A 25,491-nucleotide genomic window follows, 5' to 3' on the forward strand; every position below is an offset into this window, starting at 1 on the left:
CAGCAGCCAGAGCATAGTGTGGCCCATCTCGGGGACACGCGTGGCCCCAGGACCAGTGCCCAGCAGGAGCGAGAGGCTGCACGGTGAGCCAGGGGGGACCACTGCTCCAGCTGGCTCCCCGGCCGCTGGGAGGGGTGGAGGGGGAGTTGTTTGCTTTGGCTTTTTGGCTCTGTTTGCACACCAACACCTTTGCGTTAGGTCCTGGGATAGAACGACGCGGCTCTGGCTGCTGCCAAGTTATTTGAGTGCCAGTTCCAGGTAGCAGGAGGGCAGCGAGGCGGAGTGGAACCGGCCGGCATTTGTGCCGACGTGCACGTAGGGCAGCCTGTGCTCCGGCGAGGACTTTCCCGCTGCCATCCGATCTGGGGTGGCACGCCGGGGCATGGTGCAGAGCTAACCTGCTCCTGCCCGCCCTCCCTGCCAGCCCAGAGGTAGCTGTGACACTCTGCCTTGCCTGCATCGCCCTGGGACGTACCTCTTGCTGCACCCCTGGCTGGGCTGGCACCGGCAGCCCCTGCCCGCTGCCAGCCGGCGAGGGTCCCCGGCACGTCACCGGCATCCTGCCAGGTGGTGGACGGTTTTCCCTGCGTGGGACTTGGTTTGTTTGTCTGGAGAGCAGCCGGGCTGGGAGTCTGACGAGGAGGGTGGTTTGGGAGCACGGCTGCATCCCTGGGGCAGGTGCCTTCTTCTTTGGCGCGGGGTGCCCTCGTGGGGTAGGAGTGCTTTTTGGGAGCTGCTGGCCTGCTTCCAGGGGTGCTGCTTCCCTCCTGTGGCAGTGTGGGTGCTGGCATAAAATACAACCAAAACTCTAGTCTGAAAGAATATTGGGGTTGGGGTTGTTTTTTTTAATTGCATTTGTAGCTTTTGCACAAAAATTAGAGCCGATTATTATTATTTTCTCCCTGCCGTGTTGCATAGTTGGTGGCCGCGGTGCCAAGCTAATGCCTGGAAATGATGTAAAACCACGAGCTCAGCGTGCAGCCCTGGGAGCCGGAGCGCTGCTTCCGCGCCACGTGCCAGGGCAGGTTGGCTCTCCGGCCGGTGTCCTGGCCGTCCATGCCCGCGCAGGAGCCCAGCACCCTTCCCACCAGGGGCCTGGAGTGGGGCAGACCTCGTGGGACCCTCCAGGCCAGCGATGGGGCCTCGTGGAGCACCTCCATCACCTGCATTTTGGGGGTGTCCTGCCTGGCCTCTGCACCCCACGTTGCAGGAGGAGGGTCCCAGACACGCGTGCCGTCCCACAGCCGTGGGGGCGAGCGCCGGAAAGCAAAATGCTGCCTATTGCTTTAAGTTCCCTCACCGGCCACAGGGATTTTTTTTTTAATTTTTTTTTCTCTCGCTCTATGAATGGGTTTTGCTGTAAATTATAGCTTTGCACACATTCCCTCGGGCCGAGGAAAATAACCTCTGCCGAAAAGCCAGCCTGGATTGGTGACTGGCTCCCCCTCTCCGCTCCCTAATTGAAACCAAATGTGCAAGATGTAGGATTGTGGGATTTCTGGCCGGCTCCCAGGAATCCGCAGAATGCGAACGCGCTCCCAGAGGCATCTTGCATCAGCCCAGGGAAGTTCGCTCCTCGCCTGGCTCCCCTGGCCCAGGCGAGGGGCGAGGAGCCCGCCCGCCTGCCTCCGCATCCCCGCTCCGGTGAGTCGCTCTTGGGTGCGTGGGGAGGCGTTTGCCCCCCACCAGGCTCATGATTTTGGGGGGACGTGGGGTCAGCCATGCTCCGTGGCAGAGCCCGGACAGAGGGGCCAGGGTGAGGGTCTGCCCGGCAAGGGGCTGGGGCAGCAGCAGGGCAGCGTCCCCACCTGGGGAGGTGACATTTGGACCCTTCTCTCTGTTTTTCCCTCCATTGCCAACCTTTCCCCTCGTGCCAGGCCGGCGTTTCCTGGTGTCCCTCCTCGGCTCCTGCCTGTGTGTCTGTTGGCAGAGCCGGTGGCAGTGCTGGCCAGGTCGAGAGGCTCCGCTGTCCCCAGGGTCCTCCAGCCAGGCACCAAGTCATACCGGGGAGGGGACACGGGGCCACCAGCCTGGTGCTCCTGAGCATCCTGCACCCCCATCCTGGTGCTGGGCACCCACTTGTGGCTTCCCAGCCCCGCGCCGCAGCGGAGCGATGCCGTGCAGCCCTGCGCCGTGGCAGGGTGACGCCGTGCGCCGTGGCACGGAGCAGGGCTGCAAGTTTTTCAGCTGGCGGAGAGCGCTGGCCGGGTGCAGCACCCACAGGACCGTGTCCCCAGGACCCACGGCCGTGGGCTGTGCTGCTGGCAGGTCTCTCCAGGGCAGCCGGCGGCCGCGGTGAGGTGCTGGCTGCTCCTCGCACCCTGTACAGCTGCGATGTCCCTCGCTTAGCCGGCCAGCCCGCGGCTGGGGAGACACTTGCTGCTGCAGAAAATGGGGCTGCATCCAACCCAGAGAAGGTCTAAAATGGCATTTTTGGAGGGGAGAAGGACTACGGGTCCCGGCATGCTGCACTGCGCTCCCGCCGAGGCTGCGCCGGCGGCACAGCATGCTGGGGGCTGTAGTGCCAGCTCGAGCGGGGGTCCCGCACCCCCTTACTAAAGCACCACATGCCTTGGGTCATGGTCCAGGGTCACAGGGAACCTCTCGCCACTCGGGGACGTTCCCTCCAGCGTGGCCTCGGCATGTCCCACCTGCCCGCTATCCCAGCAGGAGGGGAGCCCCTGGCCCTGTGCGAGGGTGGGGGGCTCTGCAATGGGACCCCTGTGAGACCCGTGTCCGGGACCTGGCATGAAGGGGGTGCGGGCTGCTGCCGTCCAGCCCCCTCCCCACGAATGATGCTCCTCCGGTGCCGGCCAGGACAGCGGCACCCACCGGGGAAGAGAACTAGGGAATTCACCAGCCAGCACAGGCTGGGGGCGAGGGGGATTGTGGCTTGGGTGGGTTTGTCTCTAAACAAATGTGGATTTCATTTTTTTCCCTGCTAATTTTCCCTGGTGATCTCAGTAGAATAAGAAAGGGGGAGAATAAAAAAGGAAGAAAAAAAAAAGCAGTGGCCGAGGAAGCTCCCAAGCCCAAGTGACGCCAGGGAGGAGCTCCAAAAACTCTCAGCACTAAAACTTTCCAGTGATTGAAAATTTTCAGCAAACATTTTCAGACAAAACGTTGCAAAGCCATCCCTTTTGCAGGGCTGGTGGAACAAAAATGATTTCCAGCTGGGTTGCCAATACTGTTCGGCCGCTTTGACCGCGTGTCCCATAGCCCCCAGCCTCGGCGCCTGAGTCACTGTCTCCCCACTGTCCCCCAGCCCCGCTCCCCTGAGGAGCGACGAGCACTTCACAGGGGCTGCGTGGGGATAATTTCCCTGTATTAGACTAAATGTAAATGCATTCCCTGTGGGAGATTATGGCATCTGGTATCCTGATGCTTAAAGGGTTTACTCAGCCTGAAAGAATAGTGGGAAAAAATATCCCTGGATGTTTTTTGGAATGCAGAAGGAAATTGAGATATTAATGTTGGGGGAACTGGCCATCACCAAACACAGGAGCTTCGTGCGCGCCTCTCAGCAATGCAGTTGAAATTCCCAGTTGCAGCTAAGTTAGTTGCAACTAACTAAACTTTCCCAGCTGGGAATAGAAAAAAAAAAGGCAACCACATAGGTGCTTTTCCAAAACAAAAAAAAAAAAAAAAAAAAAATTAGAAAAAAAGGGGAAAAAAAATCACTCCAAGTCCAGGTGTTTATTTGTACCTCCTGCAGAGCTCGTGGTGTTTACCAGAGACCCCCGGGGAATCCGGCAGCGCACTGCTGGGTGCAGAGAGCCTCTAGCAGGGTGCGGGTGGCAGCTCCCGGGGCTTTGCGCTCCCTTTGGGTGCTGGCATGTTCGCAGCAAGCCTGCCTCGCTCCTGCCGTGCCAAGCCCTGGTTTTGCTAGCAAGCAGGGCCGTATCCAGCACCTCCCAGCCGGGCTCCGCAGGATGGGGCCATCTGCCGTGTGGCAGCTGGTTCAGGGTGGGTTTGGGCTTTCTCTTAGCTGTGGGGTCCCTGCGTGGGGTGGGTGCAGGGACACAACCAGGCACCCACCTGTGGGGTCACTGGTGTTGGGCCAGCTGGGGGACGTGCCAGCGCAGCCTAGACATCCCTGGTAAGGTGGTCCTTGGCTGGGATTTATCCCAGCACTCGTGTGCAGCCAGGTCCCGTTTGGCCAGGAGCTACGGTCCCTTTAACTCCCGGGTTAGTAAATTGTTCTGCAAAGGTTAATGCATGTAAACTAGATTAAAATAGCCTTTTTTAATAAAAAGAGGACTACTCTGCATCCAGTGCTTGTGCGAAGGGTTATCCCAGGAGGACAATTGTCCCTTAGCAAATACGGGGATGGGAAGCCCAGGGAGCCTGGAGCAGGGCTGGTGACACGTCGGGGTGTCCCCGGTGCATCTCCCGGCATGGTGCCGTGCCCCGCGGTGGTTCCCCAGAGGTGCGTGGGTGCAGCAGGAGCTGCTCAGGCTCTGGGGGTTCCCGGCAGCCGAGGGTTAGCCTGAGCCAGGGCGACGGCCGCTGCCCTGCAAAGTGTCTGTGGCAGCAGCGTGATCAGAGAGCAGGCACATCCCGGGGCTGGGGGGGGGGGGGATCCCCTTGGGCCACGGGCTGCAACCTGCTCCAAGGAGCGCCGCCAGCACTGGCCCTTTTTCTCCCCTTACTGCAGCCCAAGCCCTGTTGCCAGGACCTCCAGGTCCCCTCCAGCCCCATCCTGCACTCCCCAGGAGGCAGCGGGTGCAAGCTGGCCCCCATGCCCTCTGTCACACCTTTCTGTGTCACCCACGTCCCTGAGATCCGTTCCACCATAGAGAACTGTCACAATAAATACGCTGCTGTAAATCTCGGGTGATTATCTGCTATTATCTCTCCCCAGCCAGAAGGCAGGGAAACCACGTGTTGCAACGTGCTATTATTTTGTTATATGACGGGGTTGTGCAATGCCTTGCTTTCAACGCCATCCAAGGGCGGGTGGCCCAGCCGGAGCCTTTCTGCCCGTCGGTGGAGCCGGACGGCGCCGGCCCCGAGCACAGCCCTGGGAGTTTTGTGTGGGTCCCGTGGCTATTTCACACGGCTGGCTCCAGGGTCACGGCAGGGCCACGTTACTTGCCCGTGCCAGGGCTGTGTCGGCGTGGCTCCGTGATGCCGTGGCTCCCGGGGGGGTGGTGGTGGAGGGGATGGGACACCGGGACCCCTTTGACCACCATCACAGACGTGAGGCTTGGGGCTCTGCTCCTCCTCCGAGGCTGAGGTGGGGACGCAGGGTCTCGTCCTCGGCTGGCCGACCCAAGCAGGACTGGCATTCCCATGCCTCAGCGTGACGAGCCCTGGCTCTGTCTCCGCAGGACTGCCGACATGCCGGCCACCCCCAGACCAGCCCTGCTGCTGCTGCTGCCGCTGCTGCTGCGCATCCCGCGGGCTGGGAGAGCCCAGGTGAACCCGGGTAAGTGAGACGGGGACCAGGCGGCTGCAAGAGCCCTGAGGTGTGTTTTCCTGGGCTGCGCTCCTGCCAGGGTGCCTGAGTTTGGGCTCACGTCATCTTCGCCATCTCCGGGACTTTCCCAGCTCTGGGAGCGGTGTGTAATGGCCGCCCAAGCCGGCGCCTGCCTGGGTGCTCTGCTGTCCTGCGTGCATCTCAGCCACCGCCAGCAACCCAGAAAACATCCTGCGTGTGCCACGGGCGCCTGTCCTTGCACCAACAGGCTGGCGGGGCATTGGGGTACAGGCAAAGCGCTGCAGCCGGAGCGCCGGGCTCTGACTGGGGGGCTCTTCTCCATCGGGGGCTCATCGAGCCTGCTCAGTTTTGAAGCTGCGGCGTGCAGAAGGCAAGGTGCCGGGGTATTGTTTGCTGCTTCTGGGATGTGCTTTCTTTGGCGGTTTTGCAGCAAACCAAGGTTGGCTTTAGTAAAGTGGCTTGACTAGGTGCCTGGCTTCTGCTCAGAAACCACAACACTGAGCTGGACATCAGCGAGGGAAGTGTGTTTAAATGGTTGTTTCTGCAGGGCACAGCCCCCTCCTGTACTCAGGGATGTCCAGGCTTCTTCAGCACGTCAGGGTTTCCCCAGGGCATCCCTGTAACAAGTCCCTTCAAAGGCTTCTTCCATCCGTGGGCAGTTTGCTGTGTCTTCCCCGGAGGTCGCATGGTGCTTAGGGAAGCAATCCTGTTTCTTCTGCAGCCATCCAGGGCTGGAAGTGCCAGCTTTGCCTGGCCAGGCTGGTTACTACCCAGGGCAAAGGAGCTGGGCCGCCTCTAGGTTCGGCAAGAATTAAATGGGAATTCAGTGGGAGCTGTGCTCTGCAGAGCACCGCAAGTGGGAGAGCTGGAGACAAGAAGAGATGTTCCCCACTGTGCCAATGCTCATGCTGAAGATGCGCCCATCCCTCTGTCAGATGCAGGAGGTGGTCCCTGTGGTGTGGGGACACGAGGACGGGAGCTGGCTGCCGGGCTGTACCGCGCACTGGGACGCGGGCTCCTTGCCGGCACAGCACCGGGCGAGCCGGAGGCCATGGGGGCAGGAGGTGGCACCGGCACCGGCACCGGCACCGCATCCTCGCCGGGGCCCTGCCGCCTCGGGGTGGGTGTTTGCTCGGGGCGGCGTGCGGACGGAGCGCTGTGGGCTGGAGCCGGAGGCCAGACAGTAAACACGGCCAAACAAGCCAGCCTTTCAGCAGCTCTCTTGGCAGCCAGGCGTGAAAAAATAACTCCTGGGAAGCGGCGTGGATGCGGTGCCGGGGGAGCCGGCTGCCACTCGGGGACGCAGCCCGCCTGCCACCCCGGGTACTTTTCCACTCGCAGTTGGGGCTGGAGTGGAGCTGGTGATGGGAGGCGTGGGGCCAGCGGGGAGGGGGAGCGCCCGCCTTTCTCACTTGTTCCCCCAGGCAGGTGGGGGGGGGAGCGGCGGGGCGGCACGGCCGAGAACAGGTTGCTGCGGGTGGGTTTTTTTGGGCGAGCAGCCTCTGGAGCCGGCCCTCTGGGTGCCCCCAGAATGAGGAGCGTGGGGACAGCAGTGCCAGTCCCCAGGCTCTCCCTCCACCACAGCTGGATCTCTGGGGACGGGGACCAGGTACATCCAGCAGCCCTTGGAGAGCTGCCTCCCCTTGCTCCCGGCTTCGCTTTGAGCTGGGCTGGCATCTGCTTCTGGCCAGTGGCTCCATTTGCCCGGGCAGGTGTCTGCCTGCGCAGGACCGTCCCGTCGTGCTTCATCCCCGCTCTGTAAGCCAGAGGGATGGAGAGTGCCGCGCCGGAGCTGCCCGGGCTGCAGTCCCTGCGGCGCTGTGGATATACCCCAGCCCCGGCAGTGCCATGCTGTATTTCAGCACATATATTGGCCGGGGAGGTGAGGAGGGGTGCCCGCTCAGCGCCCCGCCGGTCTCGTTGCAGCGGTGTGCCGGTACCCCTTGGGAATGTCGGGCGGGCACATCCCCGATGAGGACATCTCGGCCTCCAGCCAGTGGTCCGAGTCCACAGCCGCCAAGTACGGACGGTGAGTGTGGGGACCCTCCTGCGACAGCCATGGCAGGGTCTGGGCTGCCTCAGCGGGGGGCACGGGGCCAGCTTTGGCTGCCGGCAAACGGCTTCTCCGCTCCGGGTTCGCAGGCTGGACTCGGAGGACGGCGATGGCGCCTGGTGCCCCGAGATCCCGGTGGAGCCCGACGACCTGAAGGAGTTCCTGCAGATCGACCTGCGCGCCCTCCACTTCATCACGCTGGTGGGCACCCAGGGGCGACACGCCGGGGGCCACGGCAACGAGTTTGCCCCCATGTATAAGATCAACTACAGCCGGGATGGCACCCGTTGGATCTCCTGGAGGAACCGGCACGGGAAGCAGGTGAGGAGGCGGGGGGGGGGGCTGTGCTGGGTGGCGGGTGGGGGGCTGCTCCTGCCCGTCCCCACCGCTCTTCTCTCTCCCCAGGTGCTGGATGGAAACACCAACCCCTACGACATCGTCCTCAAGGACCTGGAGCCACCCCTCATCGCCCGCTTTGTCCGCTTCATCCCCGTCACTGACCACTCCATGAACGTCTGCCTGCGCGTGGAGCTCTACGGCTGCGTCTGGCTGGGTGGGTGGTGGGGTCCTGTGCCCTTCCCCGTGTCGCCAGAGCCCGGTTGGGGGGCTGTCCATCCCGTGGGGGGCTGGCAGCACCCCGGGGCTCACCAGCAGCGGGGTGTCCGGCGTGGGTGGCCGCTCACCCTCCCCTCCCCGCAGACGGGCTGGTGTCCTACAACGCGCCGGCCGGGCAGCAGCTCGTCCTTCCCGGGGGCACCGTCATCTACCTGAACGACTCGGTGTACGACGGGGCGTTTGGGTACAGGTGAGGACCAGGCAGGTTCGCGCACGTCGTGGGCACCGCACCGGGCAGGAGGGGATGGGGATGTTTCTTCCCTGCGTCTGCAGGCTGATGTGCTGATCCTCAGCAGAGCAAATATGTGGGGTCTCCCTGAAGTGGGGGACATGGCCAGTTCTGGGAGGCTGCACATCGTGATGGGGACAGCGTGATGGGGAAAGCACCCCCAGCCCTTCTCTTGGATTTGCGCTAACTGCACTGCATCTTCAGCATCCCGCAGCCTTTTCTAGAGAGAACATCAAGAACAAAAACCCCTCCTGAATTTCCCAGGAGCTGCTGGCGGGTGGGTGCTGGGTGGTGGCAGGTTTGTGGGGTTGGCAAGAGTCACGGTCCCTTTTCCCCCCTCGCACACACCAGCATGACGGAGGGCCTGGGCCAGCTGACAGATGGGGTGTCGGGGCTGGATGACTTCACGCAGACCCACGAGTACCACGTCTGGCCGGGCTACGACTATGTCGGCTGGCGCAACGAGAGCACTGCCGGCGGCTACGTGGAGATCACCTTCGAGTTCGACCGCATCAGGAACTTCACCGCCATGAAGGTCCGCGCGCCCCCCTGCCCTGTCCCCCGTCCCCGTCCCCCACCGTGGCCGCGCTGACGGGCTGCCCCACAGGTCCACTGCAACAACATGTTCGCCAAAGGGGTGAAGATCTTCAAGGAGGTACAGTGCTACTTCCGCGCCGACGCCAGCGAGTGGGAGCCCAGCGCCGTCTCCTCGGTGCTGGTACTGGATGACGTGAACCCCAGCGCCCGCTTCGTCACCGTGCCCCTGCTCCACCGCATGGCCAGTGCCATCAAGTGCCAGTACTACTTCGCCGATGCCTGGATGATGTTCAGCGAGATCACCTTCCAGTCGGGTACCCGCTGCCATGAGCCCCGCGGGGACTGGATGCTGCTGGGGGGGTGGTTAAAGGAGGGAGTGGGGCTGTGGGACACCCACGTCCCCCACCTTCAAGCTCTCCTCTTCTCCCTTGCCAGACGCAGCCATGTACAACAATTCGGTGGCCCCTCCCGAGGTACCGGTGGTCCCCACCACTTATGGTAAGGCATCGAGACACACGTCACCCTGAGCTGCGTGGGGAGGTGCTCTGGGGGCCTCTGCCCCATCTGATGGCAGGGGCTCTCCCCACGTCCCAGTGTGACCGGCTTTTGCTGTCCCCTTCTCCTGCCAGACCCCACGCTCAAGGTGGACGACAGCAACACGCGTATCCTGATCGGGTGCCTGGTGGCGATCATCTTCATCCTGGTGGCCATCATTGTCATCATACTGTGGCGGCAGTTCTGGCAGAAGATGCTGGAGAAGGTGGGCAAGCGTGGGGTGGCTGGCGAGGTGCCCTGGGGCGGTGGGCTCATCCTGGGCAGGTTCTTCTGGAAGGTCAGCACAGGGAAAGCAGACTCCATGTGGGGGCTGATGCTCCCTTCCCCTCCTCGGGAAGGTTGTGATTTACACCCTTCTCCCAAGCAAGGGGATTTAGCTGAGCAGGGCGGTGACTTTGGGACCTGCCTGCCTGTCTATCCTTCTGTCCTGAAATTGGGCTGGGGAAGAGGAGCCTGAGGGTGTCTCACTGCAGCCCCCGGCTAACCAAGGCCAGTCACAGAGGTGATGGAGCTAAACTCTTCTCCATGGAGGCAGACAAGAGAAGCGGGGGCGGGGGGGACCTCAGGAAAAACATCTTCCCCGGGTGGGACAGGGCACGAGAGAGGGGGGACTCAGGGCTGGGCATGGCCACGGTGCCACGGAGCATAGGACACCCTGTCCCACCAGTGCTGCGGGGACCCCCCGTCCCAGCTCTTTCCTCCCTTGCCCCCCTCTCACAGGCATCGCGGAGGATGCTGGATGACGAAATGACTGTCAGCCTCTCCCTGCCCAGCGAATCCAGCATGTTCAACCACAACCGCTCCTCCTCCTCCAGCGAGCAGGAGTCCAGCTCCACCTACGACCGCATATTCCCCCTGGGACCTGACTACCAGGAGCCCTCCCGCCTGATCCGCAAGCTTCCCGAGTTCACCCCGGGGGAGGAGGACACAGGTGAAGAGTCGGGACACCCTGCGTGCTTAGAGCCAGCGACCACGCATGGAGCCTGCTGCAGCACCCTCTCCCCGTCTCCAAACATTTTGGCATGGGGTGAGGGGAGGTCGCGCAAGCTCCCACGCATCCCGCTCAGAGGTCATGCAAAGCCTGTGGCCGAGAGCCGTCACTGGTGTCCACCGCCAGGCTGAGCTGTGTCCCCACCACTGCCCTTGGGATGCTCTGGCATCTCTTCCTCGGTGATCCGGAGGTTGGGCACTGATCCCTGCTCATCTGGTGCTTGGGGCTGGGTTGGTGCGTTTGTCGGAGATGGGGAAGGAGCGGAGCAGCCTGCGACGTCTGCAGGAGCGTGGCCGTGCTGGGGGCTCTGGGAGGACGGGGACGGAGGAGCCGGTGGCCAGAGTGTGAGCGGGTGCTGGGAGCAGAGGGTGCAGGGCAGAACACCCACGGCAGGGCTGTCCCCGCTGTCCCCCCCCCGCCAGGTTGCAGCGGTGCCGTGAAGCCATCCCAGGCCAGTGTCCCCGAGGGCGTCCCACACTACGCCGAGGCCGACATCGTGAACCTGCAGGGCGTGACGGGCGGCAACACCTACTCCGTGCCAGCCCTCACCATGGACCTGCTCTCCGGCAAGGACGTGGCCGTCGAGGAGTTCCCCAGGAAGCTGCTGACCTTCAAGGAGAAGCTGGGGGAAGGCCAGTTTGGGGAGGTGAGTGGGAGCTGGATCTGCTCTGAGCCGGGCTCGGGCAAGGCTCTTCCCAGTTTGCAGGGGCCGGGGGAGGCTGTCAGTAGCCGGAGGTAATGGCTGCCCCTTGCCCAACTCCAGGTTCATCTTTGCGAAGTGGAGGGGATGGAGAAGTTCACAGGCAAGGACTTTGCCCTGGAGGGCTTGGACGCCAGCTCCAACAGCCCCGTGCTGGTGGCTGTGAAGATGCTGCGAGCGGATGCCAACAAGAATGCCAGGTACGGGGCTGGGGGGTGCGCACGCCCTGGCATTGCCCCCCATGTATTGCCCCCCCAGGAGAGCCGGGACGCTCGGAAAGCATCCTCTGCCTCCAGCGGCCGGGTGCTTGGTGCACCTGCGAGGAAGATACGTCTGAGCTGTCTGGGGACGCTGGGCTGCCAGGATTCAGGACTTTGGTCCTTGCGGGTCCTAACCAGCTCCCCATCTACCCACCGAGTCCACTCCACAGCTGGGTGCGGATCAGCCCTGAGCTCCCTCTCATGGCCCCCAGTCCTAGGGAACGGGGCCCACGGGTCCCCCACAAGGCTTGGGTGGGTGGGTGGCACGCTCAGCCGGTCCGTGCGCACCTCTGTGCCCCTCTGGGTCTGTCTATCCGATCCGTGTGGTTTCTGTTCCGGAAAGGAATGATTTTCTGAAGGAAATCAAGATCATGTCGCGGCTAAAAGACCCCAACATCATCCGGCTGCTGGCGGTGTGCATCACGGATGACCCGCTGTGCATGATCACCGAGTACATGGAGAACGGAGACCTCAACCAGTTCCTGTCCCGCCAGCAGGCAGGCAGCCCCCCCGCCGCCCACACGCCCACCGTCAGGTAGTGCCACCCAGGACAGGCAGGGACGGGCAGGGCTGCCTGCTCTAGGCACCCTGCCCGGCTGTGGGGCACCCCTCTCGGGGCCGTGTACCCCCCCCGGCTGCCATCCTTTCCTGCACCTCAGTTCTCCCTTGTCCCCACTCCGGCAGCTACAGCGACCTGCGGTTCATGGCCACCCAGATCGCCTCCGGCATGAAGTACCTCTCCTCCCTCAACTTCGTGCACCGAGACCTGGCCACGCGCAACTGCCTGGTGGGGAAGCAGTACACCATCAAGATAGCCGACTTCGGCATGAGCAGGAATCTCTACAGCGGGGATTACTACCGCATCCAGGGGCGGGCAGTGCTCCCCATCCGCTGGATGTCCTGGGAGAGCATCCTGCTGGTACGCGGGGGCTGGGGTCCTCGGATGGACACTGACACGGCCCTGGGGCTGCTCACAGCCTCTTTGCCTCAGGCTGGGGGGTGCAGAAGGGACGGGGAAGTCTGTCCTCCCTGGAGTCCAGCTTTGGGGTGAAGCATGCAGAAAGCAGGAGCGATAGCAGCTTTTCAAGGCAGGATGGGGGGACTGCGGTGATCTTTGGTGGCCCGGTGTCCAGCCTTTGAGCGGGATGCTTGGCATTTTCTCCTGGCCGTGGTCAGCCCTCGAAGAGGGAGCAGGGTTACTTTTTTATCTTTGCAGGGAGCTGGGTCCTTACCAAGCCCCAGCTCTCAGAGCACTTGCTGCAAGCTGAACCCGGAGCTCACCAGGCTCTGGCCCTGGGCAGAGCAGGTCTGTGGGTCCAAGCCCCACTCTGGGTCCAGATCTGGAAGCTGAAGCATCCAGAAAGAGGTTTTGAACCCTGGGCACGTAGGGCTTATGGAGCAGGATGGGGTAATGCCCATGGCCGACCCTGCTCTGCTCCCTCCGGCCAGGGCAAGTTCACGACGGCCAGTGACGTGTGGGCGTTTGGCGTGACGCTGTGGGAGACCTTCACGCTCTGCCGGGAGCAGCCCTACTCCCAGCTGTCCGATGAGCAGGTCATCGAAAACACCGGCGAGTTTTTCCGGGACCAGGGCCGGCAGGTAGGGATGGGATGGGATGGGATGGGATGGGATGGGATGGGATGGGATGAGGTGGGACAGGCAGTAGTGCACCTGGGACACTGGGGACCTGGGGAAAGACTTTAAGGTGGCCAGATAGGGAGCTTGGCTGTGGGGAGTTATGGGACAGGAACTCCTCTGGGAAGGAGTCCTGGTGAAGGGCCCGGCACGGCAAACCCTGCACTTTACACAGTCCGAGGCACCGCTTGCCTCCTAACCCCGCTCCGGCGTTTAGCCAGGCTGGGAGACATGAGCAGGGGTCCCCAGCCCCCCCACTGTACCATCTGGGGGACCCCTTGTCCCCCTCCCCTCCGGTGCACAGAGAAATGGGGCTCCCCAGGAGCATTTTGCTTTTTGGTTTCCGTGGCAGTAACTCTCTCCCTTTCTCATCTTTGCTTTTTGTTTCGAAGACCTACCTTCCCCAGCCTGCGCTTTGCCCTGACTCAGTCTATAAGCTAATGCTCAGCTGCTGGAGACGGGACACTAAAGATCGTCCCTCCTTCCAGGACATCCATCGCCTTCTCCAAGAGTCAGCCAGTGAAGAATGACCCTTTGCTCCCCCCAGCCCGGTCCCCATCCCTCCCCGTCCCCAGAGGAGCCCCATACGCAAACCGAAGCCACTTCACTCGGACTTAGCAATAAAACCCGGGCAGCTGGTCTTGTTGTCATTGTACAGTGAAGCCTCAGAGGAAAACCCCAAGGGCAGCAAGGAGAGCCACGGCGTGGGACGACTCGCATCTCCCGCTCGCTTGCTGACCCGAGCCCAGGAGCGACGCGGGCTGAGACGAGGGTTATTTATTGACGCAGCGTGTTCTTGGTGACGATGACCGGAACAGAGCGGCTTCTCTCCCCGGGTCAGAGGGGAGGAACGTCAGCTGGACTTTCTCCATGAGGAAGCTCCCGGCCCGTGCACGGGGCAGGCGCCTGGGGAAGGGATGTGCGTGAGTACGTGCCCGCTGGAGCAGGGACCGTCGGGCAGCCACTACCTGCTCGAGGAGGAGCTGGGAGTTGCCACTAGCTCGCAGCCGGCTGTGCAATTACAGGGCGAAAACAAAACCTCTCTGGACATTTTGGGCTTTGGACGTGCCTCATGGAGGAGCAGGAAGCCCCGTCCCTGCCGGCCAGACCCCAGCTGCACAGGGAGAAGCCTGACGCCATTCCCGGCTCCTCGCCCGGCTGCTGGAATGGGCAGCGTGCTCAGCCGTGGCTCCTCTCCGCCAGCCGGGGAGGAGCGGGCATGCCAGCCCCGGTGAGAGGCATGCCGAGGGGACACCGACCACAGCCACTCCAGAGCTGCTCAGCTGCCCACGAAATGCATTTTGGATGCCCCGCAGGTGCTGCACGGCAGCCGGCGGCGGGATGTTAGCACCTTTTACCTCCACGGGGAAATCTCCAGGTCCTCCTCTCCAAGGGTTAACCCACATCTTCACCTGCCACGAGAGGAATGCACATAGAGCTTTCGCTGGCTGCTGCCCGATGCCCAAGCCTGCAGCAGCCCGTGGGCATGGAGCAGCGGGCACCCCGGCTCTCCCTGGCTCTCGGCCCGGGGATCGCGGCTCGGCTGGAGCGCCTGGGCTGGACTCTGCTGCCCCAAGCATCCCATGGCAGCCTGGCACCAGTCCGTCCTCCCGGATCCGGCAGCTCTGTGAGCAAACTGGGCAGGTGCCAAAGCCACGTGCCCCCCAGGAGCCCCGGCAGGTTACCCGTCGTGCCCCAAAATCGGATCCTCCTGTGGCTGGACAGGAGGAACTTTGTACTTAGAGGGTACATGGACCCCTCCATACTTTTGTATGCATTAGTTCAGCACCACCAAGTCACGCGTGGCACAGTTTCCAGTATACTATTGCTAAGACATATATATATTCAGTAGATGCACCTATATATAGGGGCAAACCCGCTGAAGAGACACTTGCTACGTGAATCTGGTTGCATGGTTTTCTTGCGGCACTTCAGAAGGCATCTCGCCTCCTCCATGGGCACCCTCCGGAGCCTGGCCGGTACCTGCCTGCTGGGGGCTCTGGGGCTGCACTGTGTGCCCCAAGATGCTGTGTGGGGAGATCTCGGGGGGGTGCACACAGGTAACAACGTCAGAGATGGGGGAAGGATGCTCAAGAGACCTGCTGCTTGACCCGTACCAGTTGCCCGTCTCCTTGGGTGACAGGGAGGGTGCTCTGAGGCTCAGCATCCACGTCAGGAGATGTCCACCAGCGGGGACCGAGGTGGGATAGCGGGTCTGGGAGAGAAGAGGGCAGGGATAGGGGGCTGTGCTCTGTGGAGGGGGCGGCTGCTCTCCCCACACGTGGTCCTGCTGGCTGCAGCAGAGGAGGTCTCATCCCTGCTGAGCGCGTAGCCCGCGGCGGCAGGGCTCTCTGTGTCTGAACCAGGAGCGAGGACAGGTTTTGCTCCATAACTGGTACCCGTCTGCCTCTGCCCTCGGATGCCCTCTCCCTGCTCAGGGTGTGTCGTGGCCTCTCCCAGCCCTGCCCCAGCAAGCCAGGAGCTGGGAGCACCGGGTTGGGTAGGGGCACGTCTGCCCCACGGGCACCGCGGCTCCTCCTGACCCGGGACCCTGGGTGCTCTGCATGGGGTATACATGGCCACGGGTTAAATAGCGTGTTAGGGCACCTGGGGGGCATCCCCAGCGCCTGGGGAGGTGCAGGGGGTCTGGTGTGCCCGTCCCCTGCTCCAGCTGTGACACCGGCCCTGCCGGGAGCGGGGCTGCACCTGAGATCTCCGGCAGGACCCGCATGCCCAGACCTCTCCACCGCTCCAGCACCGGGAATTGGCGACCTGGCGGCACTTCTGTTTGGCTGTAAAAGGTCTGTCTGCGGCAAAGGGTTGGAGGGCACGGCTGCCTGCGGAAAGCCTGCCTGCTGCAGCTGCGGGGTGCAAGGGGCTTGCCTTTGCCTGGCAAGGGAAGGGAAGGGAAGGGAAGGGAAGGGAAGGGAAGGCAAGGCAAGGCAAGGCAAGGCAAGGCAAGGGAAGGGAAGGGAAGGGAAGGGAAGGCAAGGGAAGGCAAGGGAAGGCAAGGCAAGGCAAGGGAAGGGAAGGGAAGGCGAGTGAAGGGAAGGCGAGGGAAGGGAAGGGAAGGCGAGGGAAGGGAAGGCGAGGGAAGGGAAGGCGAGGGAAGGGAAGGCGAGGGAAGGGAAGGGAAGGGAAGGGAAGGGAAGGGAAGGGAAGGGAAGGCGAGGGAAGGGAAGGCGAGGGAAGGGAAGGGAAGGCATGGCAAGGGAAGAGAAGGCAAGGCAAGGGAAGGGAAGGCAAGGGAAGGGAAGGCAAGGCAAGGCAAGGCAAGGGAAGGCAAGGCAAGGCAAGGGAAGGGAAGGCAAGGGAAGGGAAGGCAAGGCAAGGGAAGGGAAGGCAAGGCAAGGGAAGGGAAGGCAAGGCAAGGCAAGGCAAGGGAAGGCAAGGGAAGGGAAGGCAAGGCAAGGCAAGGCAAGGCAAGGCAAGGCAAGGCAAGGCCGGCAGGGGGGACCCGCGCAGCTCGGCGGAGTAGGCGGGGCCTGCACTACAGGGGCGTGACCCGCACCGCAGGGGCGTGTCCCACACACCGGGAGGGGGCGGGTCGGAGGTGGGGGCGTGTCCCAGCGCGTCCCCGCCCCCTCCGCTCGGCTCACCATCACGCCACCGGCGGGCGGCGTCCCCGCCCCCTTCGCGCGTCCCGGTTGACGGGGCGGCTGGGGCGGGGCGTCACGCGCGGGCCGCGCTTATAGTGCGCGGGGGTGGGGCGGCGGCGGCGGCGGCCACGGGAGCGCGGGATGGAGCGAGTGGTGCTGGTGACCGGTGCCAGCAGGTGAGCGGCGGGGACCGGGCGGGCGAGGAACGATAACGGAGCGGGCTGGGGCGAGCCGGGGCGGGCCGGGCCGGGGCAAGCCCGGCCCGGCCCGCCCCGGCTCGCCCCAGCCCGCCAGCGTTGTAGCTGACACCGTACCGTTGGCAGCGGCGTGGGGCTGGCCCTGTGCCGGCGGCTGCTGGAGGAGGATGGCCGCATCCACCTCTGTATCGCCTGCCGCAACGTCCAGAAGAGCGAGGCCACGCGAGACCTCATCCTGGCCACCCACCCCGCCGCCCGGGTCTCGACCGTGGAAGTGGACCTGGGTAACCTGGTTTCCGTCCTGCGTGTCGCCCGTGAGCTCCGCTGCAGGTATCGGATCTCCGTCCTCCGCCCCGCCGGCTCCCCCCCCCCCACCGTGTGCACCCCCCCCCCCCCCCCTGTGCCCCTCACCCACCCCTGTGCTCTTTACCCCACGCAGGTTTCAGCGCCTGGACTTCGTCTACCTCAACGCCGGGATCATGCCCAACCCACACGTGAACTTCAAGGCGCTCTGGCACGGGCTCCTCACCGGGTAGGACACGGCGGGGGGCTGGTCCACGGCTCGCAGGGAGCATCACCGCGGCCGAGCCACGTCCTCGTGTCCCGGGCTGAAGCCCCTATCCCGTTCCCCAGGGTGACACGGAGCACATCCCCGTGGGATGCGTGGCCTCGAGTGGGGTGGGCTTGGCAGCTGGGCGAAGCACCGAGGTGCTCCGAGGCACCCTCTGCCTCTTCTGCGGGGCCCACCGCCTGCCGGAGTAGGGGCGAGGGTTCACCCAAAAGCTGCAGTGCCTGGCACTGGGGGCCGAGTGGAAAGCACTGGTGTGGTGGTGGGGAGGTGGTTTGCTCTTACTGGGTCTCCTTACTGTTGGTTTGGCTCCGCTGGAGGTTTTTGTAGTCGCTCGCGGCTGCGGGTCGTGGTATTTTGTGAAGCTAAGCGTGGGTGCTTGTTCTATAAGCACCGTGGGGGATAAGCATCGTGATTCTGTAAGCAACGCGGGGAAGCTGCGCTAGGGAGAAAAGTGACTTGCATTGAGTCCGATACAGTTGTCAGGGTGTTGAACGTAGATGCTAGACTGCTTGCCTTATCTGAATTAGGCATGACCCTAGGGCTTAGTTCCATGCTGGAGCTTGATTCTCTGATCTGAACGTGAAATGGAAGAGCAAGACTTTTTTTTCTTTTTTTTTTTAATGGTACTTTACTGTGGTGAAGTGAAGGAAGGGACAAGTCTTCTCTGGTCTAGTCAGTATTGAGACGCCTGCAAATAAAGGGGCTTGGGTACTCTGCAAACTTTTTCCAGCCTTTTTTTCACGAATTAATGGAGCCCCTGAAGGTGAAACTAGAGTCTGTCTGGAGCCTGTGAGGTGGGGGTTGCTTCTGAAGGACTGAAGTGGAGGAGCCATAGAGGCCTCCTGGCACTGTTCCTCTCTAACTCCTGTCCTTGGCTTCCAGGAAGGTGCTTCACATGCTGACCACTGCAGAAGGCATAATGACCCAGACGGACAGGCTTAATGGAGATGGACTGCAGGAGGTGTTTGCTACCAACCTCTTCGGACACTTTATCCTGGTGAGACTGCGTATGAAGATTGAGCCCTTGGTCTGGCGGCTGATGTGGGTAGGGATGGGTGCAGGTGGTACAGATGAATCAGTTCTGTCTTACAGGTTTGGACGCTGCTGCAAGCTGGAGCCTGACAAATAAGGAATGATGGGACAAAGATCTTGGGCTTTGTTAAAATAGCAATAAATGGTGATAGTTGTTGTCGCAAGGGTTAATATAATCTTGAGGTTACTCTAGTTAGTCAGTGGACGGAGGTGTGCCATATGTACTTCCCTCTGTCCAGGGTGAATACCAAGAGTTGGCTATATTAAATTCCGAGGTGCTCAACTGAGCTGTGTAAGAGAATGGTGGCTGCTTGTAAATGCTCCTGGTGGATCTTGGGCTAGAAGTTATACCTGAGCAGAGGCTGCTTCTGGCTAGTCTAGTCAAGATTGGGCAAGACTAGGAAAGCTGAGATAAGCTCATGGCTTTTAAGAACTGCAAAGTTATACTGCAAGACTTTAAAATTACTGCGTCAAATAAGTTAACACTTATTTTGCAGGTTCGTCAACTTGAGTGTCTACTCTGCGGTAACGAAAAGCCCTCACGACTCATCTGGACCTCTTCCAGCAATGCCAGGGAGTCTGCCTTCAGCCTTTCTGACTATCAACATGCCAAGGGACGGGAATCATACAGTTCCTCCAAATATGCTACTGACCTGACAAGTGTGGTTCTGAACAGGAAATTTAATAAGCAGGTGATGATGGGGTTTGCATGTCTGAAGAAACCTAATGAGCTCCTACTATTTATAATTATCATTACATTGTTGTTGCCTAGTTGCATTCATTCATAGCAATATGATAAGTTCCTTAATGCCCATGTAAGAACTAAACATGGCTGAGTTTCAGCTGGTGCTGTGGGTGGTGGAGAATCTGCCAGAGATTGCTTCTGGGGTTCTTGTCAGAAAAGCTTCTGAAAGCAGGAGATTGTAGGAGCGGTCCCTACCTTGCAAGCTCTAGCTGTTTCTTTAGACCAAAGAACTGATCTTAAAGAGCAAAGAGCTGCTGCTCTTTTCAGGCATAGCTGCTTATCAGAACAAGGCTGCTCAGGCTGCTTTGCCTGCAAGCACTTGAGGTGCAGGCTCTGCTGTCTCTCCTGATGGCTCCATGCTGCTATTCAAGTTTGTCACACTAAGATGTACGAGCAACCTGCCTCCCCTGTCACGGGGGATTGCCGGATTTTGTTGGCAAGCTGCAGCCCTAGTCCAGCGATAACAAATGCACTCTTTTGAAATAATTCAGGAGAAAATGCTTTAGTCCTAGAAGGCTGAATTTAAAAGTTTTAAAAGTGAGGTAGCCTTTGATCTGAGCGGGCTGTAATTTGTGGGATGACTGCTGTTGCTGCTGAGCTGCGTGTGGACTGCAACACGAGGTTGTGATGCACTGGGAGGCTGCGCCTTCTCTCTCATGGGCTTGCAATGGGCACAGATTTAGCATGAACATTTCCAATTTAGACCTCTCAGAAATCGCTATATCTAATCACCCTCTGGCTCTGGTAACTTCGGAGAGGAGAGCATCTACTATTAACTGGTCCCTATACTAACCTTCATTTTCTTGCTGAGAAGTACTAGGAGGCAGGGAGTACGACCCATTCTGTAACTATTCTGTCTTTGCTCACTGACTCGGTTTCTTCTCTCCAGGGTCTGTATTCCAGCGTTGTTTGTCCTGGTCTTGTTATGTCTAACATGACCTACAGAATTTTGCCAGTTTTTCTCTGGAAGCTGCTAATGCCCATCATGTGGTTGGTAAGTGGACCTCCTGGCTGGCTTGGGGTTGAGGTAGCCCTGCTGTGATGTACTTCACTGCAAGTCACGTGCAGTGTGTTCTGGCTCCTTGCTACCCTTGCTGCTATACAGCTCTTCCTTCTGTTGGATTGGGCAGGTTGGCCCCTCTGCAAACCTTCCCTTTGGCACCTTGGGGGCCCAATTTCCAAGCTGAGTTGGGAGCTTTGCACTGTCCGTACGGCTGAAGGGCTGAACCCTGGCTCTAGCAGCGCTTGTCAAGGCTCCCCTCAGAAGGTTTGCCAGCCTGCTGTGGGCTTGTGAAACCCTATCATTTTGGTGGCAGCAGAGCTCAGGACAGAACTTGGCCTCTGTGCTTTGAAATGCTGTTCATTTCTGGAACAGACTCTGTTTTTCGGTGTTCTTCTTTCCATCCCTGTGGAAGGCAGCATCTCCTGCTCTCTTCTTTCCATCCCTCTGGAAAGCAAAGCCTCCTGCTCTTTATTGCCTCTTCCCCAAAAATTCCCTTGCCTTTCTTCCTGTGGGCTTCAGCTTTTCAGGTTCGCTACAGTTCTGTCCCTGCAGGCTGCCTGCTCTGAGCCTCGGTGCTCTTGCTGCGAGATTGGCCTTTCTGCTTAAGCTGCCCCAGCTGACAGCAGCTGATCCTGACGGATCGCGTTTCTCCTGGCAGTGGAGAGGCACTGCCTTCCCAGTTGCCCTCAACCCTGGCAGTAGTGCAGATCCTCTCAGTCTCCTGCCGTGCGTGCTCTTGAGACCATTCAAGAAGAGGTGCCCGCAAGGCATATGGGTGGCCTGTTGCCTCTTGCTTTGGGGCTGAGCTCCGTGTGGGAGCAGGGAGTGAGGCTTGCTGCTCTGGTGGGTGGCTCCAGAAAATAGTTTGTGGTGATAAAGGGATGCTTTAGTCGTAAGGTTGCAGTGTTACCTGTAGTCAACTTTGAGAAGTATTTCTACCTCTGGTAGATAGATTATCTGGTGTGGCTGGGCTCCCAGAGGGCTTGCCAAAGAAGCCTTGGGCCACAATACAGATTCTGTCATGTACTTCTTTTCCCCTCAGATCCGTTTTTTTGCCAAAACTTACACTCTGACACCGTATAATGGAGCAGAAGCTCATGTAAGTAGTTCACGACTTGATTTTAATATTCCTTCCTTCTGGGTAGCTCTTCCAGAGTCTGCTGGCTTGAACAAAGAGCCTCTCAGCAGGGCTGGTGGGTGGGTGCTGTATTTCACCCCTAAGCAGCATGCAGCACTGAGTGCTGGGGGGCCAGCTGTGACCGGGGCTGATCTGCCAGGTGATGCTTTATGACCTTCATCAGGTACCCATAAAATAAACGATTTTGGAAAAACGCTATTCCTTCCATCTCAGTCAGTGGTCTTCCCCTGCTTGGTGAAAGCGCCTGTGGTGTGTTTTCCTGTGTCCATGGCAGCTGGGTCCTTGACCGCAGGCTCGGTTGGGACAGTGTGCACTAGACTCGTACACATTTGAGCTGTTCTTCCTAGGTGTGGCTGTTCAAACAGAAGCCTGAGCACCTGGATGCACTTGTCAAATACCACAGCTGTACTTCTGGACTGGGGAAGAGCTACGTGGAGCCCAGAAAGGTACATGGAGCAGCAGCCTCCTGCTGCAGGGGACTTGGCTAGGGTTCTGCCATCTGCCTTGCATGAAAGGGTTGGTGCCAAGGGTGTCCTGTGGCTGGAATGGAAACAAGATGCATATTGAATGCTGAGCAGCAAGGAGGGATGTGGGGTTATCTGTCAGGTTTCCTAGAGTAACTCCTGGCTCAGGCTGGGGTATGGGAGCCTGTGAGGACGATGGTTAGAACAGGATGAGTATGTAATGATGCTTCCCCAAAATACGTTCTGGTTTGTGCCCTGGTGATAGGTGTCTTCAGTTGCCTCTCTGTAAATGTAGAAGCTCTGGAGATGCACCTTGCCTATACCCAGAGCTGCCCTCAGCATCTGTGCTGGTTGCCACCAAGGTGATGGTCTCACAGTGCTGTTCTTCTTGTCTTCCAGCTTGATGTGGATGAAGAAACCGCTGAGAAGTTTTACCAAAAGCTGTTGGAACTGGAGAAGGAGACTCTAGAGAGATACAGTGATCTCCTAGATTAAGGAAAGCCAGTCTCAGTGGGATAACAGTCTCTCATCAGTAACATGGGCTTTCTTCATTCAGGTGCTACTTTGTGTTGCCTGCTGTTCTGCAGGCACATGGCTTCAGACCCTATCTTCCTTCTTGACAGAAGGTGACCGGTTCCTGAAAATGGAAATGTAAAAACTGAAGAGAAATACTTAGTCTTTTTGGCATGGGATTTTTTTCTGGCATAAAACTGGAGGCCTAGGGTAGGTGGAGACTGCCTTAACACGGTTGCAAAGCAGTGTCTTCCAAAAGCATGACTGAACTGGGCACAGTTCGGGAACAGCCTCAAAACGTGTGGTTTAAATCTGGCTTAGTGCAGGAGAGGCAACAGTCTGGGGTGCTGCCCTGCGTCTTGGCTCTACCAGTCTTTCTAGATGGTGCAAATGCATTACCTGTGGCTGATCCTGAAATACTTGAAGGTTCATCTTCAGAAAGGCTGCTCTTAACACTTGTACACCAAAGCTGGGACCAGCTTTCCAGATGTGTTCAACAAGATTGAACCTTACTGGAAGTCAGGTTCCGCACAGTGTCCGAAGCCCAGTTCCTGAAGAGCTGGCCTGAGAAACGCACCCCTTGCCTCAACTGTGAGGACAGATGCCTTGCTGTCCCTCGGGCGTAGGACCAAAAAGGTTGTAACCACGACTGCCTGGAAAGACTGAAGCTGGTGACGTTGACCTGGGCTCAAGTCTAGTCTGCTCTGTTTGTGGCAAGAGTGAGAGGTTACCATGTTATTTTATCTATTTAACTCTCTTTTTATATAAATCCACTGTACCAAGTATACTTCCTGTTGTCTATCCGGGGACCTTCACCAAATACCTGATGTACTTCAAATGCTGCAATGAATAAATGACTGGAACTGACTTGTCCTTGCTGCGGTGGTGTTTTTACTCCCACAGCTGGATGCTTTTTGCCTCGGAGGGCTGGAAGGGAGGTTGGTTTCTTGCCTTGCACAAGAAGCCTGTGCTGACCTGGGAAGCGCAGGGTCTCTTCTCTCCTGCCGCAGGAGAGCTCTTAACCACGAATGAAAGACATGAGTGACTTCCGAAGACTTCAGTGTGGTTTTGTGTGTTGAGCACCCGTGGGGTGTCTGAGACTATTTCCCAGCCTTTGGCACTTGGGAAACGTAGACGTCTCCGGTGCTTGCTCACCCCGATGTGTCACATAATTACTGATTTAATGCTCCCTAGTAAGGGAGTATTACAGTGTGCCCAGGCGCTTCCCTGGGGCCTGGCAGGAGCCAGGTGAGGTGAGGAGGGAGGCTGTGCTGCTCAGCCCTGCACCACCCCGGCTGCGGCGGAGACTCCCTGAGCTCTGGAGGTGCGGCTGTCCTGCTGGGGTGCCCACAGGGAGGGTTGGCTCAGGGGTCTGTGTAGGAAACTGCAAAAGCACGGAGCTGGCGCCTGGGAGAATCCCGGCTTTGCAGAGGGTCTTCATTGAGTTGGCTTGTAGCAACAGATTTGGAGTCTTGCTTTTATTTTTTTCCTTCTTTCTTCCCACCCTCTGTTGGTTTTGAGCATCTCTGCAAAGTAGGGGGGTACTGCTAGCCTGGGGGTGTCTGCTGTAGAAATAGCTCCGTCCTGAGTTTGGGCTGAGCAGCACCTCTCAGCTCAGCCCTCATGTGAATACCTGAGCTACCCGCGCTGGTGTGGATGGGGATGTACTGTACTCTCTTTTGGCCTGACTTTGGGACAAAGTGAGAAGTTGGCCACCCAGGAGCGGTGCTTCCCTTGGCTAGAGCTGGGGCTGTTCGGGGGTTTGAAGTAGATCAGGGTGTGCTTACGAGGACCTTCATTTAAGTGCAATGAAGTCTGTCCTAGCACCAGATCTGGGTGCTGTGGCTTTGTTCAGCTGCATCCTCAACACCCCTGGGGCCAGACACCCCTGCCCACCCTCCCCTTTCTTGAGCTGTTTCTTCTCCACAGGGAAGGAGTCAGTAGCTGGCTGTCTCTTCAACTTGGTGTACTTGATCCCCCACAGCATCCTACAGAGCTATTTGGCTCCTTGTTCTGGAGAGTAATTAAGCATGTCGTCTTGATTGGGTTTAGATGAGCATCCTGAACTTTGCTGTGCTTCTGCCTTGGGCTCTAGCAGGTATCATTCACCCTCTCCACCTTTAGGATTCCCCACCTACCCCAAAGCCAGAGGCACTCAGTCATTCCTTATCCATGCTCTGACTGCTCTCTGCCACTACCCCTGCCTCACTTTATCGCTGGGGAGAGAGACATGAAATAGCAAATGCTACTCAAAACAGAGTCTGACACAACGCTTCATGGAATGAGCACAACTCAATGGGAGGTGGGAAGGACAGGGCTCTTACACCAAGCTGATCACCTGTATTGTCCTGTATCCGCTGCATTCTGGCACTGGAGATGTGTCAGTCCAAGGACTTGAATGCAGTAAGGTCTGGAGGTGCTAGAGGAGGTAGCTTTGAATAAGCTAGTACAGTTAGGAAAAATAAATGCTTTCTGATACACAAGGGGTTTTTTAAAGCCTGGAATAAAGTGGCAAATATCTAGGCTGGGCAGAGACTGGTCACCATAGGTAGGATCATAGGGGTTTTTTTCTTCAAGTGCGCACTTGTGGGCTGAATTTGCCCAGTTACCAGGGGATGTTGTGCCTGATGAGATGGGGCGAGTGCTTTTAGCCTGTGGAACATGCAGAGGCTGTGGGGAGAGGAGGCATGATATACCACCACCAGTCATTGAGTTATCCGTGGCACTGGTGCCAAGTAGAGCTATGAATGGGTTTCTGGGCTCATCTAAAAAGCACTTTGTAGCTCTCCCTTAAGCATTTGGGGCTCAGGGTTAGAGAAAAAGTGTGGGTTTTATCCTGTTGTGTCTGAGTGCAGCCTGCTGCATGGTTTAGTTTCACCCGCTTGGTTGCTGTGAAGGCAGCTGGTGCACTGCAACGTATGTTACATCCTGGGAGAGGTTACGTCCTGGGAGATGCAAACGTGGGATTCAGGAGTTGTGGGGGATCTGTCGCAGCATGTGGTTGCGGTTGGGGTGGATGCAAAGTGGCTTCCAGAGATCTCTAGCTCAGCTTCCTGCTCGAACAGAGTTCCATGAAGTAGGAACAAAAGACACTAAAGCACAATCTGAGCCCTGGAGAGATGGGGCAACCTGGAAAGATGGGATAAAACTAGTGGTTTCCCATGAGTTTGGTGGTGCATGGAGCTGGAGATGCACAATAAGCCCAGGTGTC

General features: G+C 59.3%; 2 protein-coding genes across 3 annotated transcripts; both read left to right on the forward strand.

The window, feature by feature from the left end:
• Positions 1-1,549: 1,549 nt before the first annotated feature.
• Positions 1,550-14,898, forward strand: DDR2 (discoidin domain receptor tyrosine kinase 2). Of its 2 annotated transcripts, none has more exons than XM_049808116.1 (17): positions 1,550-1,644; positions 5,334-5,431; positions 7,370-7,472; positions 7,586-7,817; positions 7,902-8,049; positions 8,196-8,301; positions 8,692-8,875; positions 8,948-9,191; positions 9,313-9,375; positions 9,507-9,637; positions 10,153-10,363; positions 10,846-11,069; positions 11,187-11,323; positions 11,727-11,918; positions 12,068-12,302; positions 12,833-12,982; positions 13,411-14,898. In XM_049808116.1, the coding sequence occupies exons 2-17, from the start codon at positions 5,344-5,346 to the stop codon at positions 13,546-13,548; spliced, it is 2,586 nt and encodes an 861-aa protein (XP_049664073.1). In that variant the 5' UTR covers positions 1,550-1,644; positions 5,334-5,343; the 3' UTR covers positions 13,549-14,898. The 2 variants fall into 2 exon arrangements, with proteins under 2 accessions (XP_049664073.1, XP_049664074.1); XM_049808117.1 differs by lacking the exon at positions 1,550-1,644 and adding an exon at positions 4,957-5,036.
• A 1,825-nt stretch (positions 14,899-16,723) lies between these two features.
• On the forward strand, positions 16,724-23,147 carry HSD17B7 (hydroxysteroid 17-beta dehydrogenase 7). Its single transcript, XM_049808140.1, has 9 exons — positions 16,724-16,793; positions 16,941-17,144; positions 17,254-17,346; positions 18,268-18,382; positions 18,915-19,109; positions 20,052-20,156; positions 21,208-21,264; positions 21,651-21,749; positions 22,167-23,147. The coding sequence occupies exons 1-9, from the start codon at positions 16,759-16,761 to the stop codon at positions 22,260-22,262; spliced, it is 999 nt and encodes a 332-aa protein (XP_049664097.1). The 5' UTR covers positions 16,724-16,758; the 3' UTR covers positions 22,263-23,147.
• Positions 23,148-25,491: the final 2,344 nt, after the last annotated feature.

The sequence above is a fragment of the Accipiter gentilis genome, chromosome 8 (assembly GCF_929443795.1).
Source record: "Accipiter gentilis chromosome 8, bAccGen1.1, whole genome shotgun sequence".
In the NCBI taxonomy this organism is placed as follows: domain Eukaryota; kingdom Metazoa; phylum Chordata; class Aves; order Accipitriformes; family Accipitridae; genus Astur; species Astur gentilis.

Excerpts from the sequence above, each read along its gene's own strand:
- HSD17B7 (XM_049808140.1), top strand. The coding sequence starts at position 16,759 with ATGGAGCGAGTGGTGCTGGTGACCGGTGCCAGCAG. Across the intron at positions 19,110-20,051 it reads ACAGGAAATTTAATAAGCAG|GGTCTGTATTCCAGCGTTGT; the intron begins GTGATGATGGGG and ends TCTTCTCTCCAG. Across the intron at positions 21,750-22,166 it reads GCTACGTGGAGCCCAGAAAG|CTTGATGTGGATGAAGAAAC; the intron begins GTACATGGAGCA and ends CTTGTCTTCCAG.
- DDR2 (XM_049808116.1), top strand. The coding sequence starts at position 5,344 with ATGCCGGCCACCCCCAGACCAGCCCTGCTGCTGCTGCTGCCGCTGCTG. Across the intron at positions 7,818-7,901 it reads GGAACCGGCACGGGAAGCAG|GTGCTGGATGGAAACACCAA; the intron begins GTGAGGAGGCGG and ends CTCTCTCCCCAG. Across the intron at positions 11,919-12,067 it reads GCCCACACGCCCACCGTCAG|CTACAGCGACCTGCGGTTCA; the intron begins GTAGTGCCACCC and ends CCACTCCGGCAG.